At 39.0% G+C, this 19417-nt stretch overlaps 1 protein-coding gene across 6 annotated transcripts in view; it reads left to right on the top strand.

Annotated features, from left to right (window-relative positions):
• The window catches only part of AKAP13 (A-kinase anchoring protein 13), a 341772-nt gene that overhangs the window by 279539 nt on the left and 42816 nt on the right, over window positions 1-19417 (top strand). For all 6 annotated transcript variants that reach the window (XM_058542397.1, XM_058542391.1, XM_058542392.1 and 3 more), the window contains 3 exons: window positions 5979-6021; window positions 8418-8550; window positions 15670-15844. In XM_058542397.1, the coding sequence (XP_058398380.1) occupies window positions 5979-6021; window positions 8418-8550; window positions 15670-15844 (351 nt within the window). The remainder of the gene's footprint in view (window positions 1-5978; window positions 6022-8417; window positions 8551-15669; window positions 15845-19417) is intronic.

Genomic DNA, 19417 nt, shown 5'->3' on the forward strand with positions numbered 1-19417 from the left:
TTTGCAAATACTTTAGAACACACATTAAAATGGTGTCTTACTTTTGTACTGGACTGTCACTGCCTAAGACGCCAAGGTACATCTATTTGTGCCAATAGTTGTTTGATCTGTTACCTGCAGTGGCTGCAGTGGCTGGACAGTGTTGACATCACTTAGCATTTATCTGGGGTATGGAGTGGCTTTCACATTGGGCAGGTACAGGGCTTTTTCTTTCATTTAATTTAGGACATTGAGCTTTCAGGAAGCCTGACAAAGGGAAATTCATTTATTAATTTATTTATTCAATAAATATTTGAGTATTTACTCTTTGCTAGGCAGCAGGGTAGACAGCGGTAGGAGAGGGATGAACTTTTCTGACCACACGTAGGCCGACGGACAAGAGAACAGGTGACTGTAATAGAAAATGATAAATGCAGCAACTGAAAGAAACATTGGGTGTTATAGGAGCATCAGACTTGAGGGGTCAGAGAAGGCTTACAAGGGGGAAGTAATATCAAAGCTGAGACCAAAAGGAAACTAGGAATTCACTAGGTGAATTAGTATGTGGAAAGCAAGACTGAGGAATTTTGGCTGCTTGTCTGAGGGCAGTGGAGTGATTTAAGTTAATTTAATTGATTAATTGATTCATACACTTCCGAGAGACCACGTTGAAAAATTTAATTGATTAATTGATTCATACACTTCAGAGAGACCACATTGAAGAAAGTGTTAGGGAGGAGAGGCTGGTAGATGAGTAGAAGGCTATTGCAGGATTCAAATGAGGATTCACATGAGAGCATTTGGTGGCCTGAACCAGAGCATAGAGCAGTGGTATTAGGGGAGAAGTTGATGTTCAGAGAATCCGAGAAGACAAAATCAAAAGGGCAGGCTGAGGTGTATATAAGGACTCAAGAATGGTGCCCAGGTTTCTGTTTTGAATAATTAGTTAGATGTTAGGTACCACTCACCAAACAAAGGAATATAGGAGGAGGAGCAGGTCTGGAGGAAAAGAGAAGTTCACTTATGTACTTGTTCAGTTGAGCTGCCGGTGAGCTATTCACCCACAGGTGAGCAGTGAGATGAATGAATCTTGAGCTCAAAGGAGAGATCTGGCTTGAAGATAGAAAGTTGTGAGTCACCAGTATATCATAAGCAGATTATGCTTTAAGAGGTGAGAGTGAGTGAGGAGATTCAGGGTGACGGAGAAGAGAGTCAAATACAGAATCCTGAGGAACACCACTGCTCCAAGTGTTTTCACTTTGAAGGAAAAAAACTCCAGCTATAAATTATGACGATTAAAGGGGCCGGCCCCGTGGTGCAGCGGTTAAGTGCGCATGTGCTGCTTTGGCGGCCCGGGGTTCGCAGGTTTGGATCCCGGGCATGCACCGATGCACCACTTGTCAAGCCATGCTGTGGCGGCATCCCATATAAAAAAAAAAAATAGAGGAAGATGGGCACAGATGTTAGCTCAGGGCTAATCTTCCTCACAAAAAAAATATGACGATTAAAAATAATTTACTTCTTGTTTTCATAATCTAACAAGTATGTATTTGTTGGATGAACTTTTTTAAGCTGCATTAGAGCTCCACATATTTAGGAATAAAGGTTGAAAGTGTGAATAAATTACATTGTTCACCTAGGCAGCCTTCCCTGGAAACATATAGGCCAGTGACATTGTTTTGTTTCAACATGGGTTTGAGGTGCCTTTTACTTTGTCCTGGTATAATCTGTGCATGCTCTAATGTCTTCTGTTAACCACTTCTCAGCCCAGCAGCAGATGCAGCCAGCAAGACGGATCTCCTTCTCCGTCAGTATCTCTCCGCTCCTCCTTAAGTCTAAAACTGTCTTTTCTCTTGGCTCTTCTTATTCCAGTGATGAGGAGGAGGAGTTGCATAGTAAGTAAGCAACTTTGGTGTCCAATGGCTGTTCTCCAGGGTCTGACCAGCGCTGAAATCACTCTAGGCTCAATACTAAGAAATTGTTTGGGGACTTTCATTGCCTTGCATGCCATCATTCCTAAATCATTGTCTTCATGCTTTGCTTTGAAAATTACCTTGGATAAAGCACTTTTTGTCTTCTGTGCACTAACTACACTGATCCAGTGACCTCATTCCAGGGCACAGGTATTGTCCCAGAACACAGATATCTTCAAAGGCATAAAGGATGTATTCCCTTCCCACCTTGTACCTTTTATGATATGAATACTAATTTCACTAAACTTTGCATTTGATAATATAAATTTCATTTTTCCTTGTTTTGCTTTTTTATCTCATGAGACAGATACCTAGATGTCCATCTCTGGTATTTAAAGGCTAATGTTAAACTTTTTACTTCTCACCTTTTCAGATCGTTTCTTTATTTTTTTAATTTTATTTATTTATTTATTTTTTCCCCCGAAGTCCCAGTAGATAGTTGTATGTCATAGCTGCACATCCTTCTAGTTGCTGTATGTGGGACGCGGCCTCAGCATGGCCGGAGAAGAGGTACGTCAGTGTGCGCCCGGGATCCGAACCCGGGCTGCCAGCAGCAGAGTGTGCGCACTTAACCGCTAAGCCACAGGACCAGTCCCAGATCGTTTCTTTAAAAATACCTTTCTTTTGAGATTAGACCCCATGAATTGAGGGTGAGAGTTATGTATTTATTTCCCTCCTACTTTCTCTCCTTGGGAACTTTTATTTTTCTGTCCGTTCTCTACATAGTAGGTTTCAGATGACTGTATCTTTAGTTGATAATACCTAGTTTAGAAACTTTAGGGGCTGGCCCCTTGGCATAGTGGTTGTGTTCAGCATACTCCACCTCAGTGGCTCGGGTTCACAGGTTTGGATCCTGGGCACAGACCTACACCACTCATCAGCCATGCTGTGGCAGTGACCTGCATACAAAATAGAGGAAGATCGGCACAGATGTTAGCTCAGGGCTAATGTTCCTCAAGCAAAAAAAAAAAGGAATATTGGCAGCAGATGTTAGTTTAGGGTGAATCTTCCTCAGCAAAAAAAAAAAAAAAAAAAATTTTAAAGGGTATCAGTTTTAGTAAACTTGGAAGGGAAATGAATCCTCCCCTTCATGAAAATCACTGTTCTCAATTGCGTAAGATTTCTAAAATATTGCAGGATTACTACTTTTAATGGAAAAACCATTTCTAATGCAAAGTTAAATAATGGATTATTTTCATTTCATATAACTGAGTCTGAATTACAATATCCATATGATTGAACACTGTAATACCCTACCACCTGCTGACCCTAAGTTTCAGCAATATTTAAGTATTTGATTATTTAATGTTTAAATATTAAAATTTAATATTTAAGCAGTATTAAGCTCAGGGTAACATTTTTGCATTGTTCTTAAAGGAAAGTGTAAGGCACAATAGCACAAAGTTCAGTTAATTTCCTGTAGGTGGAGGTCTTATATGTTCAGTGCTTTTTTCAAAATTAAAAGATGTTTGGTAAATAGCCACACAATACGATACTCACTTTACACCAGTTGTAAATAGGAGGGAAGTTGTGAAAATCCACTTTCAACTTTGAGTGTTCAGAAATTCTCAAGGCTGTTTCATATCAAAGTATTTGTAATATGCTGGGGAATAGGTCAGCATAGCAAACAAAACAGAAGTAAAGTAGTATTTCTTCTACCACTAATCTAAAATTATAACGGCACTGGTTACTCAGTTAATCCGACATGATGGAATCATAAAAGTATAAAAGCTTGACAACTTTTGAATCAAGTGTCCAGCATTCCTCAAAATGTGTTCCTTAAATTCAAAGATACCAGTGAGAATTATGTTGAGGGGCTGGGGGAAAGGAAGAAAAAGAAGGAGTTGGTTCATGGCCAAACAAATTTAGGAAACTCTGGGTTGAGCAGGTTTCATATGCTAATGTGTGCATTGTGAATTCCCAAGGCAGTGTTCAATATGCTGTGTTTCTCAAACTTATTAATCATGAAAGTACGATATGTTCAGTAGTGTGTATAATATTTCATGAGACTAGTGTTACTTTGAAAAATATTGTGTCCATCCGGTAGTTCTAACGCTGGAATGTAGTATATTAGGTCTGCAGGTTGTTTTATGCCTTTAAAAAAAAGTCTAGTTGAAATATGCTACTTACCTGTGATAACACTTCACAGGCTAACTTCAATGAGAGATTTCTTTGCCTTTGTCTGTAATTATATCATGGAAGTAACATTGGTTATTTCATACTCTTAGATGCTTTGAAAACTTGATGACACTTTAGGAATTTCAGAGGCATTGGTGGCTTAATCACTGTTTTCGGAACTACATCTGAGAGGTCACAGTAAATGAATTAAAATTTTTTCAGCAGTGAAAAACTTGGAAATCCTTATGGGAGTCAGAGATTCTCCCAGTACTTGTTCAGTTTTTAATTTATTCAACAGAAACCTACTGGGAGCTTATTCTTGGCCAGGCTATGTGCTGGTTGGTATTTTTCTTCGTTATGGGTTTTATTTTCATTGTGTTCATATTACTAGGGTGGTAATTTATTAGGTAATTGCTTAAGTGTATAACAGAATCCTGGCAGCCTGAGAGAACTTAATGCCTATGTCATTCAAGGCTCCTTGGGTGGAAAAAGTTTTAAAGTCACTGATCTAAACCACACTCTTCGTTTTTTAAGTAAGTTAAGGCATCCTGAGGGTAAAATGCTGATGATTTTACACCTAGATCATGCAGAACTGAGGGACAGATCCCAGATCTTATTCTTACTCTGCTCATCTTTCTCTCTCAGCTGGCTGTTGTTACCATGCTTTGTAAGTGAAATAGAAGAAGAACCCCAAATAAGTAAAATGGAAAACTGTAGAAAGCAATCTTGAAGACTTAGAGTTCGTCTTTAAATTTCTTGTGCATTAATTCCACCTGTTAACTCTTTAGATTACTTAGTAATAACTACAATTTTACATTTCTATTCAGAATGTAGAACAGTTTGGGAGTTTAAGAGCTTCAAATGATGGTAATCTGGTAGTGGAACATCTTCAAATCTCTGTCAAATTAAAGTTTTATTCACAGTGGTCTCAGAGATCCTTGAAACCAATCTCAAGGAGAATGAGTGTGTTTTGTCCACATTAGAATAATAGTTATACTGAGCAACCTCCTTTGCCTGAAACCATGCACAGAAAGTATTTCTATACCTGATCTCCTGAAAGTTGGGAACCATCTGTCACTGTGTGACTGAGGCCTTCCTCGAAAGTAGCTCAGACTTTTGCAAGTGGTAGATAAAATGATGGTAGTGTTCCCGCTATTTGTTCAGCTTATTGCCCCGCTATCTGACTTAGCCTTAGTTTTAATGACCCGCTTCAGTTTATGGTTTCACAGTTATGGAAGGAGGAAGAATGCATCTGCCCAAGTCATTTTGTTGGTATCAACCTGGAAAGGACCTAGCGTCTGTTTTATCTTCCTCATTTCACAGATGAGGAAGTGAAATCCAGAGATTTCACCCCAAATTAGTGACAGGACCAAGACCTTATAAACCAGCTCTGATGCTCTTTCCCGTTCACTAAGCGATTTCCAAGAATGCTCAGGAAAATATCAGATATACCTTAGCTAAATTTTTAGTATAGAAATATATGAAAGCAAAATTAACAGCATACAAAGTATGACATTTAGTTTCCTATTTTATATTCTTCCTGTGACATATCTCAGAAAGATGGCCTATGGAAACTGAACATTGATAAGAACAGGAATTAAACATGTTTCATGTGTGTTTGAACTTAGAAAAGTTGATTTGGGGTTTGTTCAGTTAACTTGAATCCTGGATTAAATTTTTTTTCATAGAAAATTCACTCCCTATTGCTGCCTATTTCCAGTTTTAATTTGAGGGTTTCATGTTTAATTTTTCCTTCTTCCAAACCCTTAGGAGAAGAAGGCACCCGCCACTGGCTTTCACTTGCTATTTCTGCTTTATCTGTGTCATCAGAAAAATTTTAAATACTTTTTCTATCATCAGGTAAAATCCCTTTGTTCTAACTTTTTCTCTGCCATTTTTGTTTCCTAGATTCACGGCCCTTCCACAACACCAGTGCCAATCTGACCGAGAGGTACTCTACATTTATTTTGTTACTCCTTTTCCCAAGGTGAAGTGAAGGAAATCCGAAATGTCTTATGGCATTTAAGTAAACTAAGTTCATTGAGCTCGTTGGATTCTTACTTCTTTGAGTGTTAAATTTGGAATAATGGTTAGAAGTGGTTTTGTCATGAAGGCTATATCCTTTTTAATTAATGTCTTCAGTAGTTTTCCACCTTTATTCTTTGTTTTGTTTTGTTTTTTCATCACCTTTTTTATTTTTTAATTTTTTGTTTATTACAGTAACATTGGTTTATAACATTGTATAAATTTCAGGTGTACATCATTATACTTCTATTTCTGCATGGATCCACCTTTGTTCTTTACATGCTGCTAATGATAAAGATTATCGTTTGCATTTATTCACATGAGGATACGCTTACATTTGACTTTATGAACTTTTGCACTGTTTGCTTATGGGGATTTTTAATTCCTAAGTCTAACAACATTTAGTTTCCTAGTTAGTGTGTGTGTCTGTATACGTGTTCCTGCAGTACTGCTACCTTCTTAACCATTTTAAGCTTTAAAGTTATTTTCTTCTGTATCCATGGATACAGTACACAGCTCTGTCCAAGAAAGTGAGTTGGTTTTCTACTTGACAGCAGCCAAAAGAGTTCTGTTTTCACTCATTATTTCTGTATTCCTCTTTTCATCCTTATGGGATTAAATATTCTAATTAAGCATAATTGGGGTTCTGATTGTTGCCCTGCAATTTTTTTAAGTTGCTCTCCTTTTCACAAAGGCTTCAGTTATGACTCAGTGATCAGAACTCTCTCAGTATGAATACTTCTCTTTGGACTTGTGTCATATTTTGTTTATTCTTTGTCCTTTCTAGAGCAGTGACTATCACGTCATTTCCCCCTTATCCTAGTAACAGACTGCTTTATTTTGTAAACAACACTTTATGTATAAATAGACTTTTAATTATTGAAGAAGACCCCTGTGGTTGTGCTCTTGTCTGCCGTCTCAGAGAGACCCTTGAGGTAAACACTACTTTTCGGTGGACAAGTTCTAAACTAACTGTTCTAGAACACCTAGGAAAGTAGTATAAATAGATTGCTTTTCTATGTAATGGATTATATGTATAAGTGCCCAGCATTCTTTGAGGAAATCAGCCATTCTGAGTTTCCTAAGGTCCAAGCGTGTCCATCATGGATGGACTTAGATTTTATATAGGCTTCTTGAACAAGTGGATTGGTACATCTGGATTATGTGAAACTCATAAAATGAATCTTTCTACACTCTGCCTTAATTCTGCCTGCCGTTCAGTATATTCCCTCCTAAAATTGTACATAGCTGTACAGGCACACCTTGGAGATATATTGCGTGTTCAGTTCCAGACCACCACAATAAAGTGAGTCTCATGAATTTTTTGGTTTCCCAGTGCATATAAGTTATGTTTACACTGTAGTCTATTAAGTGTGCCAATAGCATTATGTCTAAAAAACCAATGTACATACCTTAATTAAAAAATACTTTATTCGGGGCTGTCCCAGTGGCATAGTGGTTAAGTTTGCTCGTTCCGCTTTGGTGGCCTGGGGTTCGAAGGTTTAGATCCCGGGTGTGGACCTACACACCGCTTGTCAAGCCCTGCTGTGGCGGTGTCCTACATACAAAGTGGAGGAAGATAGGCACAGATATTAGCTCAGGGCCAGTCTTCCTCACAAAAAAAAAAAAAACTTTATGGCTAAAAAACGCTAACCATCATCTGAGCCTTCAGCGAGTTGTGATCTTTTTGCTGGTGGAGGGTCTTAAAAAACACAGTATCTGGGGAGTGCAATGAAGTAAAGCGCAGTAAAACGACGTCTGCCTCTGTTCACCAGTCCACAGTATTGATTGTCCAGTGTGCCATAAAACTAAAAGAGGTGTCATCTCTGCTATTAGGGCACTTGGATATGCATTCAATCATGAAAATTCCTTGGTTTGCAACCTTTGTTAACAAGTCCATCATTCCATCACATACACGGGTCTGTTTTCAGGCACCTCTTTGATGCAAAGGAGTTTGTAAATTGAGTGCTATTTTAGATTCAGAAATTTCAGATAAAATAATTAATTAATAATTGACAATTAGGCTCTATTTAACATCAGATCACTGAAAATTCATTAGTAAAACATTAATAACTGATGTAAGAAAACTTAGCCAGGTTTTGGCAACAGAACATGAGCACTGTGCTGTGTTCTGTTCTCGAATATTATTATATAAAACCCTTCAGCAGCCTGTTATTCTGCATCCCATTTTCATGTGAGTGTATAAGTTGGTTGTGACTTGTAGCTAAAATATGACAATGATGGTTACAAAGAATTATAAGGTGTGTTAACTTTTAAAAGTTAACTTCTGTAATCCTTTTTAAAAATCTTGTTTTCACTTAGTATAACAGAAGAGAACGGTAATGTCCTGCCACCAAGCCCCTCCAAGAAGGATTTTGAAGTGAAGAGTGGAACAAAAGTCAGTCGTACGTTCAGCTACATCAAGAATAAAATGTCCAGCAGTAAGAAGAGCAGAGTAAGTACTGTCGTGGGCATTCTTGTGTGACCATCTCAGTCAGTCATCAGTGGGCTCCAGCCACAGCTGTATACACCCAAACACTTACTGAGTGATGGGCACATGTGGAAATAAATTTAGAGATACTCTCTGAAATAGCCTAATATTTAAAAATGGTAACAAGAGCTAATACCGCTAATTGAGTTTTTTACTATATGCTAAGAGCTTTCCATATATTATCTCATGTAATCCTTTCCACAACCCTGTGAGGTGGATGTTATCTCCCTTATCTGTGTGTACACCCCTAATGTGGACAGAGGTTCAAAAACAAGAAAATAAAAATCACCTATAATAACCCCACATAAAGGTAACTACTCTTCGGGGCTGGCCTGGTGGCACAAGTGGTTAAGTGCGCCTGCTCCGCTGCCATGGCCCGGAGTTCGCCGGTTCGGATCCCGGGCACACACCGACGCATCACTTGGCAAGCCATGCTGTGGTGGCATCCCATATAAAGTGGAGGAAGATGGGCACCGATGTTAGCCCAGGGCCAGTCTTCCTCAGCAAAAAAAAAAAAAAAAAAAGAGGAGGATTGGCAGATGTTAGCACAGGGCTAATCTTCCTCACCAAAAAAAAAAAATAATAATAACTACTCTTCTAATCTTTTCAACATATTTTTAAAAGTAAGAAGGAAAAGGAGTTAACTTTCTTATACTGATTCCCAGTGTTAAACCAAAAACTGATTCAGTTTCAAATCAGTGGGGAAAAACTTTCTGCCTCCTACTTCCCCTACACTCCATTCATCCACCCACCCAACCTCCAACAAAAGAAAGAAGTAAAAAAAAAATTGGAATCAGTTAAAGAGCTCTTGCCAAGGAATCACTATATATACACACGCGTGTGTGTTTGTCTGTGTTATATACATACACACTGATACATACCTAGAAGTAAGGGGAATAACAAACACTGAACTCAAGAATATTTTTGTAAAAGTGCACCTCCCCGCACTCCTCTTCCCCCCACCCCTAAATAACACAACAAGCTTCTTATGCCCTCAGTTAAGTAGGCTGATGGAAATAGAACCAATGTATTTTACTAAGTTTTGTGAGTAAGAGCTCTTTCTTTTAGCAAATACTAGGTTTGATCATCACTCAGATGAATTTTTCCGCGAAACCTGCCACCAGAATTGTGTTTTCTCTTTATTTCTCCCGCCCAAGTGCAGAATGGACAGGAAGTTGGCAATCAGGAGAAATAGGAAAAGATGCAGAGAGTCTAGCAAATTGTTTCTAGAATAATCACGTATTTAAATATTAACTTCATACTTAGCCTTATTTTATTTGAAAGTGTTTTTTTTTTCTTTTTGTGAGGAGGATCGGCCCTGAGCTAACATCTGCCAATCCTCCTCTTTTTGCTGAGGAAAACTGGCCCTGGGCTAACATCCATGCCTATCTTCCTCCACTTTATATGGGACGCTGCCACAGCATGGCTTGACAAGCGGTGCGTCGCTGCGCGCCCGGGATCTGAACCGGCGAACCCCGGGCTGCCGCAGCGGAGAGCGCGCACTTAACCACTTTTGCCACTGGGCCGGCCCCTTAACCTTATTTTATAATTCAAAAAAATGAAGGATAAAGAGGGCAGAATGCTTATCAGTGTTCTACACATTGGCAGCAAGGCTTAAAATAGAGCCTTATCTATTTTATTTATCACTGCTAGCTTGGACACTGGTTGGCATCAACAAAAGATCTTCTCCTTGGAAAGATCAATATAAATGAGGCAAGTGTTATTGAGTGACTTCTGTTGTGTCAGCATTCTGCTAGGTGCTAACAAGCACCTAAAAGAACTAAAGCTCATAGTCTTTACCTTGAAAAATTTTATGATCTGTTTCGCTGATTTCAGAATGTTTTTGTTGTTTTTATTTTGTTTTTAAACTGTGGAATCTTTTCTTCAAACAAACTTTTAATTGGAAGACCAGTAAATAAGGGGAGATGGATTCCCCCTTCCATCCATCTCCCCAGTGACGTTGACTTTCAGGGCAGAGCAGTGAATATGCTACTGATCATGTTGGTGAAGTTATACAAACAGACATGAACAAAACATGTACCACTGAATTTAGAAACTGGAACCTGACCTTTGAAAAAAGTCTCATCCCAGCCTCCTTATTTCACAAACTGAAGCAGGGGAAGTATACTTCATGTCACAGAACTAGATAATATTAAGGCAGAGAACCTTTTGTGGTCTGACTTCCAGCAAGTGGTACTCTTCATTTCATGCTCACTCTTAAACAAAATCTTTTACTAAACAGTATCTTTTTCTTTTTAACTTTTTTAATTATCTCAAAGGAATGGAGTTGGCTAGTAAGAGGATGAAGAGAAAAGGGCAGGAGAAAAGAAGGTAATTTGTGTTAGAGCAAAGTCTGTCATCACTGGCAGAAGCCATATCAGTTGATCTGTTGCCTCTGATCATCTCCTTTGTCAAAATGACAACACTCTTTTGCAATGAGACTAGTTCCTCTTTCAGACTTGGCTTCAAGATTTGATCTTTGGGGGCTTGTGCTGTATCTAGCATTGGAAAGTCTCAAAAAATTACAAATTGGTAACCCTAGATTGCAGTCCATTTCTCATTATCAGGTGTTTAGAGTGCCAAATATATTAAGAAGTTTGAGTCACCTTTCATAATTGTTACTAGTGAACTTTAAATGAGATTGTTTTAGAACCTCCCATAGAATAGCTCTGCTTTTGTCAATGTAGCAAAAGGTGGTAAGAAGTAGGGGGAATAGTGAATCAATACGTTTGTGTTAAGTGACATTAAATACCCTGTCTCTATGTGCCAGGTACCCACAGTAGAGCTTTACCATACAGAAGTGTTTTATTCTCTAAACGATAACACAAAAATAAGTGAATATTAACTTTTCTTAGCATGATGATGTGAACTCTGCTGTTTTTCTTTATGTTAAAAAATTGAAAGTGCTACTATAGATGTTAACACTAATTTGTTAATGAAAATGATACCTTTTTATTTCTTTTAAATTATTTTTTAAAGAGATGCTATTAGAGATCATCCAATAAATTTTTATCAATCTTTTGTACAATTTAACCATTCCCGTTTCTTTTAAAGGAAAATTTTAAGCATTTATTGAAGATTGTATTAAATTGCCACCTCTAATTCTTAGTAGTCTCTAAGAATGGTTTGGAAATGCCTCCTTTTCTTATAGTTAAGTATTATATGTGTATTCATATAAAAATAGTTTATAGTTATTAGCTTAGATATATTACAATCAATATGTTAAATTGTGAAAATATACAATTCTTAAATAATATTCAAAGGAGCCAAAAGTCAGCCACTAGGCACCAAATTGTTCACATTCCTGGGTAGTACATTTTGCCTGTAGAATTGGGTTATGTGTATATAGGATTTGAGAAATTGAGTGCTGATCCTTCAGATGTTCTTTCAAGAATCATCAGTAACTTGCATGAGTTATTAGATAAATGTATTGAATGTTTTTGAAAGGCGAGAGCCTAAACAGGAAGTAAAACAGGAAGACCGGCCATTTCTGCTTTTGTCTTTTAATGTCTTCAAGAGATCGTACTGTTTCCTCCTAAGTAAGCGTGCTTGCTGCAGGGCATTTAAACACTAATGTGCATAATGTTCACCTTCATGAAGGGAGTGGAGTGACCCTCTTTAAACCATCCTATCACTGGTTTTCTTTTTTCTAAGCTTTACTCTTTACAGACAACTAGGAGATGGTTAGAAATGTTTTAGAGAAATTCTTTTTTTTTTTTTTTTTTTTTGGTGAGAAAGATCAGCCCTGAGCTAACATCTGTTGCCACTCCTCCTCTTTTTGCTGGGGAGGATTGGCCCTGACCTACCATCTGTGCCCATCTTCCTCTATTTTATATGTGGGATGCCTGCCACAGCATGGCTTGATAAGCGGTGCATAGGTCCACGCCTGGGATCCAAACCTGCCAGCCCCGGGCAGCCAAAGCAGAACATGTGAACTTAACCACTACACCACTGGGCCCACCCCCTAGACAAATTCTTAATATGACTTGAAGTAAGCATGTTTGGATTGTGCAAGGGTTAAATTCCTGCACAGCTGCTAAAGTACTATATAACTTAAGACATTCAGCTCCAACTCCTAGTTCTTGTGGTCTGTATAAGACGGAAGGGACTAAACCCATCAGCCTTTCAAAAGGGCCTACTAGAGTAAAGTAGTGTATGCAAAGGCTTAGGTCAATGTTAAATATAATTATCTCTCTCATTCCATCTTTGATTAAAGATCTGCAGTGTGACAGCTGCTTAATCACGGCATGTTTTACAGTTGTCCAGAGTGTTCTCTGATGTTTTTTTTTTTTGAATTGTAATTATTTGTCTAAAACGGTAGGTTTGGAAAAGTGAAAAATCATTTTCCTTCATAGTTTTCTAGTGTAGCTGTTACCTGCATCTTACCCTTTAAATACTGTCAGCCTCTGTTTCCCAGCACACAGTTACAGCATTTTGGCAGTTGTTAAAACATGGAAAAGTCAATCTTCCTAAAACAACCAGTCACCACTTTACCACAAGCAACTTCACTAAAAAGTTTTCTTAGGAAACTAACTTCTTTTTAGTAAATGAGGATTCTGTTTTTAAGTAGATAAGATGTGTTCCTTAACTTCTAGTGTTAAAAAATTGGCCTCAATCCTTGCCAGAGTTCCCATCTTGCAACTTAAGCACTGTCCACACACACCGTATTTTGGGGAATTAGTTTTGTTTCATTTCCTGTGTCCTTTGTAACTACGGTGGTTGGCTTTACCGGCAGCATTCAAATAGTTAAGCTTGTCTGAAGGAAACCAGCAGCCTCAGCCCTCCCTCCTTCCCTTTCTCAACCAGTCTCTGGCTTCCTCTTACGGGTTCTCTAATGGCAACTCGAGGCTACTGGGCTTCCTCCCGCTGGCATGAGCCCCTCCTTCTGTGAGAGCACGTTTCCTGGCATGGGGGTCGGATCATGTCGGTAAAATGGGGTCGGTTTCATGAAGTACCCCTCATAACAGTGAGACTCATAGGACCAAAACATGGGGAGGTAAGAGCCTGACTTCTTTTAAGCACTGAGTTCTAATAAACACAGAAAGAGACAGTGGAGTTTATTGTTTTGTTTTGTTTTTATCCTTGAAAGAACTAGTTTGGATTGTTGCAAAGAATGAGGAAATTATTTATTATTTATTCAGATTTGAATAGCGTTGCAAGGCTTCGGAGAATAAGTTAGTTGCCATAGAAGATTTTTTTAACTCTTGGAGCATGCTTTAGCTTTCTTGAGCAAAAAGTCAGATGCTTTTCACTTTAACATTTTATGCATGGAGAAGCCTTCAGCAAAATTTAGTTAAAAGGAAAAATTATTTGAAAAAATTCAATTTTTGTTATTGATTTTTATTAGTTCTACGTACTTTAGTGGTTACTAATTTTTCTCTCAGAACAGTTTCCTGTTTAGTAAAGTGAAGTAGTTTGTTTTTCTCCCTTCCTCTCTTGTTATTTTTTGTAGTTCTGAAGTGTATCAGTTTGGCTCTTAGATTTTTATTATGCATATTCTACTAACAAAACACTTCACGTGAATCATAGACTTCGCAAACATTCACCATTTCAGTATAGTGGATGGGTTCTGAATAGGAAGTCGGAAGACCTGGGTTCTGATTTTGACTGCTGATCATTTGCTGTGTGACCTTTTGTGAGTCAACAAACCTCTCCAGCCCTTGGCAGTACTGAGTAGTGAGTGCGAGCTGACCTTTAGAGTCAGCCAGATCTGGATCGTAATTCCAGCTTGAGCAGTTATCGGTTGTGTGGCTTCAAATGCAGCATTAAAGATCTCCAAGCATCCATGGCCTCAAATGTAAAATGGACAGAATAACTAGTACTTACTTCATTGGGTTGTTAGGAGAAAATACAAGTAAATTGCTTACTACTGTGCTTGGCACATAGTAACTGTTCAAAATTTTAGCTGTTATTTATTATCTTTACCTTCTCAGTTGTACAATGGGAACCATAATGCCCACCCTACCCACTTCAGAGTTATTGAATCAGATGAAATAATGTGTGTAGAAGGCATTGATTCGAAGTATAAGGCACTTAGTAGTTGACATGATCACTAACTTTGGGGTACCCATTTTCTAAGGAATTTTTTTAGATTACAACAATAGTACTGTATTTCCTGAAAAATAGGTACCCCAAAGTTAGTGATCGTGACAACTACTAAATGTGTTCTTCCTACCTCTGAATTGTAGTTCGTGGTCCAGTTGGTTTGAAAGGAAATTAGTCAATTGACATTGATTAACCAGCCAAGTGCTCTGCCTAACAGTGCTTCTCTGAAGGATCTTTTATGGAGAGTATAGTTGTACCCCACAGTCCTAGCCGCCTAAGAGTCGTGTGCACCTGAAATGTTCCTGACTGCTTTAGGTATTGTTTCATTAAGGATCTAGCATTCATCAGTATTTCTTCAAGTTTTCAGGTTTTAAAATCCCTCCTCCCCCCAATTTAAAAATTGAGCCAAAGTTAATATCTATGAAGCTTGAAATTCTAATTAGTAAAAACTGGAAATGTATATGTGGGGGATATTTAATATTTCTGGGTGAATAAGGGAGAAAACATCAGAGATACGCTCTCACTTAGGGATCTGTGACTGGTGTGAGAAAGTCAGAGCGGAACCTCAGAGTAATTTCTCGTGCTGCCCAATCATCTTTCCTCTCCCTCAGGGTCTCCTTCTGATCCCGGAATTGCTACCATCCTTTCTTCTGCTCCTGCCTGCAGCTGGCCCTAAACTCACTGCTGGCTTCCTACGTGGGCTGTGCTTTGGCTTCCTGGGGAGGATTCACGGCTACCCCACACTCCTCTAACACCAGAAGCCTCTTTCCGGTGTTGGGCCTTGGGCATTTTGTCTGTCAGTATAAATAATCACTGAACAAGCCACTGGCAGAACTGTGTAGCCTGCCCAGTCTTCCTGTTGTTTTTCTAATGTAGCTTGGGTGCTCACAACTTAATAAAAAAAAATTTGTCCAGAACAGTGTTCCTAACTTTTGTCCAAAACATTCACCGACCACTGTTGACCACATGCCATCTGGGTGCCTAGGTAAAGGGAAGGCCTTCTGGTGTTCAATTAACTGTTGATGCTTTTTTTGGCAGGATAAGGAAAAAGAGAAAGATAAAATTAAAGAGAAGGAGAAAGATTCTAAAGAGAAGGAGAAGGACAAGAAGACTGTCAATGGGCATACTTTCAGTTCCATTCCTGTTGTGGGTCCGATCAGCTGTAGCCAGTGTGTGAAGCCTTTCACCAACAAAGATGCCTACACTTGTGCAAGTAAGAGAATGCTTCTTTCTGTAAGATGGAGCTCTCTTGGCTCAGGAAAGCTCATTTCTGGTTTCCTATCCATCCTACTCCTTATCTGTTCCTCGTTTAGAAGTAGCCCTTTTTATATCTTTCTTTAATAATCATTAAAGAAATAAATTCTAGATGTATAACATACAGCCTGTGTTTTTTCAGGCAGCCTGAATTTCAAGCCACTGCCTGTTCCAGAAGTCTGTGTAGGCATCAAAACAGTCTCGTAGCCTCAAACCCTAAAGCTGCCCAGCTGTCCCTTGTCAGGTCTCATATGCACATTTTTTATTCTGGTACTTTGGTACATGCTTCGGCCATTTACCAACATCAAGTCATGGTGGCTGCCAAGGGAGGGTACCTTCGTGTGCAAAGATGTTCCCCATTGACCTATTGCTGATCTGCTTAAAACCACGTTGAAGCCGTCTATTAACTGAGCATGGTTCCTGGTTTTGATAAGCTACTCTAAGACAGAGGTCGGCTAACTTTTTCTGTCAAGGACCAGATAACAAATATCTTAGACTTTGTGGGCTGTACAGTCTCTGCCACAACTACTGAACTCTGCCATGATAGTACAGAAGCAGCCGTGGACACTACATAAACCAGTGAGCATGGCTGTGTTCCAGTAACACCTCATCTACGGACACTGAAATTTTAATTTCATGCAATTTTTGTGTGTCATGAAATATTAGTATTTTTATTTTTTTCAACGATTTAAAAATGTAAAAACCATTTGTAGGTCATAACCCATATAAAAATAGGCTACAGGCCAGATTTGGCCCACAGGCCTTAATTTGGAGACCCCTGCTCTAAGGCACTACGTCTCAAAATTTGATCATTGCACGGAGAGAAAGGCATAATATCCATAGCAGACACCAAGGTAAATCAAGGAGGCTGCTTGTCAGAAGTGACCAATATGGAAGTCCAGCCGCCCCAGGCCCAGCCCAGTCACCCAGAAGGCTGAGGTGATTAGCGTCATGTTATACCTGTAACCAGTTCAGACAAAATAGTGACTAATTGAGACACCAAGAAGCACTTCTCAGACCATGATGTCATGGCATTGTCGTGTCTTCAGTCGTTTGTATGGAGCATCCCAAGTGATTACTAAACATAGTTAACACTGAAGTTCAGAATTTTTACAAGTTTATTTGAGCAGAGTCAAAGTTACTGCAATAATAATTTCCACTCACTCGCTTTCTTGAAGAGAAGAGAGTGGAGTCACAGGCAGCCCATAGCCCACAGCCTGTCTTCTCCATGCTTCAGCTGTTGTGACTTTTTAAATGACTGCCTTTATCATGCATATTCTTGTAAAATGACTTTTATGGATATAGTATACCCTAAATGTTGTCTGCAGCCCTATTTGTTTTGCTGTCCTATTTTTATAACAACAGCTTCATGGGAGCTCTCGTCTAAATCTTTATGCATACTGTGGGCAGATATATCACACATTTATGTCCTCCTTCATGTGTGACTTGCCAGGAAATTGAGAACTACTCCAGCGAGGTAATACATTTTATGTGACCTCTAGGAAACAGGAGACTGTCACTGTCCAGTATCCGCCAGCGTTTTTATTGTGGAGGCCAGATCCTTCTAATGGAACTCATGCCTAGGACTCAGTTGAATGTCTCCAGTTGCATCTTTCAGCCGCTGGACACAGTCCCCTGTCAGTGCTGAGATAACTTGGTGCTGAGGGCAGTAGTCACTGAGCCCTTCTTAGTACGTTCATCAATCATGAGAACATTTTCAGCCTACTCACAGGGTATATATATTTAACATAAAAATTACATATATGTCCTATACTGTACTTATAAAGAGCTCATTCTAGGACTAAGAGAAGTCAGATTTGCCATTTTCTTGTTTGCTAGTTAGTTATTAGTCTTCTTGATATTGTCTTAGATCCATAGTGTCTTTGCAGGAATTTGTGTAAGTCTCTTTTTCATTTTATTTTAGTTGAAACTAAATATAATCCATAAACTCACTTAATTGAGCTATAAATTTCCATCAATCATAACATGCTGAAAGTAAACAAATGAGGAAGGGTGCCACCACTACACATCCGTAGCCCACCTTCTGAGGACCTCTTCTTCTCAAGAAACCTCTGGTATCATATGTAAAGTGAGGCTGCCTAACAGAAGGGCCGAGTGAGGCACCAGTGTATTAATCTATATATTAACTCCATTTCTCTTTTAAGTCAATTCAATATAAATGAGAGCTGTAGAATTTTCCTCCTGTATTCCAAAGGATCATTTTGTGTCCCTCCTACAAAGTGCCTGTTCTCCATTTGGGGAGCACTGGTCTCATAGGAAAACAGGGAGAGATCGTATTTCTTGATTGGCAGGATGAAATTGACATTCAAGGAACTTTATCAGTAACGCAGACTGAACACCTGCTTTCTGCTGTAAAACATAAAAATGCTTGATAAAATGTATTTTTTAAACTAATATGTAACGGAGCCTGCAAAAAGGAAAGTTCCTGAGGGAACTCATAATCAGAGCAGTGAAGAGCATCTCTCCCAATTGGGGAGAGGATGTGTGGCCTCAGGGCAGATAGTGGGAGCTGGGACTGAGCCCCCTGAATAAAACCAAGAGCTTTACAGACGGTAACATCCACGCCCTGGCCCTTCGGAAGCAGCAAGGAAACTTGTCCTCTCCCCGGGACCCTGAGTGAGAACTCTCCCTTGGATATGAATCTGGGGTCTGAATTAATACCGTCTATATGTACTGGAACCCCAAGCTAAGAAGTTTTCACTAGAGGTTTAATGAAATGCCAGTCTAGGAATGATGAAACCCGGAGGGTCCCCCGCTGAAGTAAATGCAGAACTGCATACCATAGGGTCACTCTGGCAGGACAGGATATCTAGAGGTTCCCACGGGAGAAAGAAAAGTCCTGTAAAGCTGTGGATGAGCTTACAATAAGAAGTAAACCACAAGGAGGAAGAGTTAGCAGAGGCACAAGTAAGAGAAGATGTTGAGAATTATTAAGAGGTTGAAAGGAATAGGAATCCCTAACGGAAGAGCAGAACGTAAAAACCAAGAGGTAGATTTGAAAAATAACTGAATAAAACTTCAAGAAGAGGAATAGTCCTTGAAGGGTCTCCATGGAGAGTTTTCAAATATTTCAGTGCTCTGCATCATCAGTGGATTGTTCTGATTTATATTTGTTTATAAAGGAGGAAAATGGCTTTCACTCTGTTGTCTGCTCTAGTAAGGAGAGAGCTGGGTGAATATTCTAGGAAATCTTTGACTTCAAACCGGGTTTATTTTCTACGTTTAACTCTCAATAATTATACACTTGAGTTCCTGATCTTAAGTGAAGTTAGCAAAGACCAGTTGCCCGAACTCTGCAAGGCACTGTGTTTGGTATTGTGATTTATTCGAAAGCAGCTCCTCAACAAGTATTTACTGAGCAGCAGTACATGCCAGGCACCTTTCTCAGGTTGCTTACACATGACTTATAAAAGAGTTCTCAAGAGTTTAATCCTTGGTATTTACTCACTGCAGCCTTGTTCATAATGTGGGAAAATTAAAAGGAACCTAAATACCTATCAATAAAATATAG

Source organism: Diceros bicornis, chromosome 5 (assembly GCF_020826845.1).
Source record: "Diceros bicornis minor isolate mBicDic1 chromosome 5, mDicBic1.mat.cur, whole genome shotgun sequence".
Lineage (NCBI taxonomy): Eukaryota > Metazoa > Chordata > Mammalia > Perissodactyla > Rhinocerotidae > Diceros > Diceros bicornis.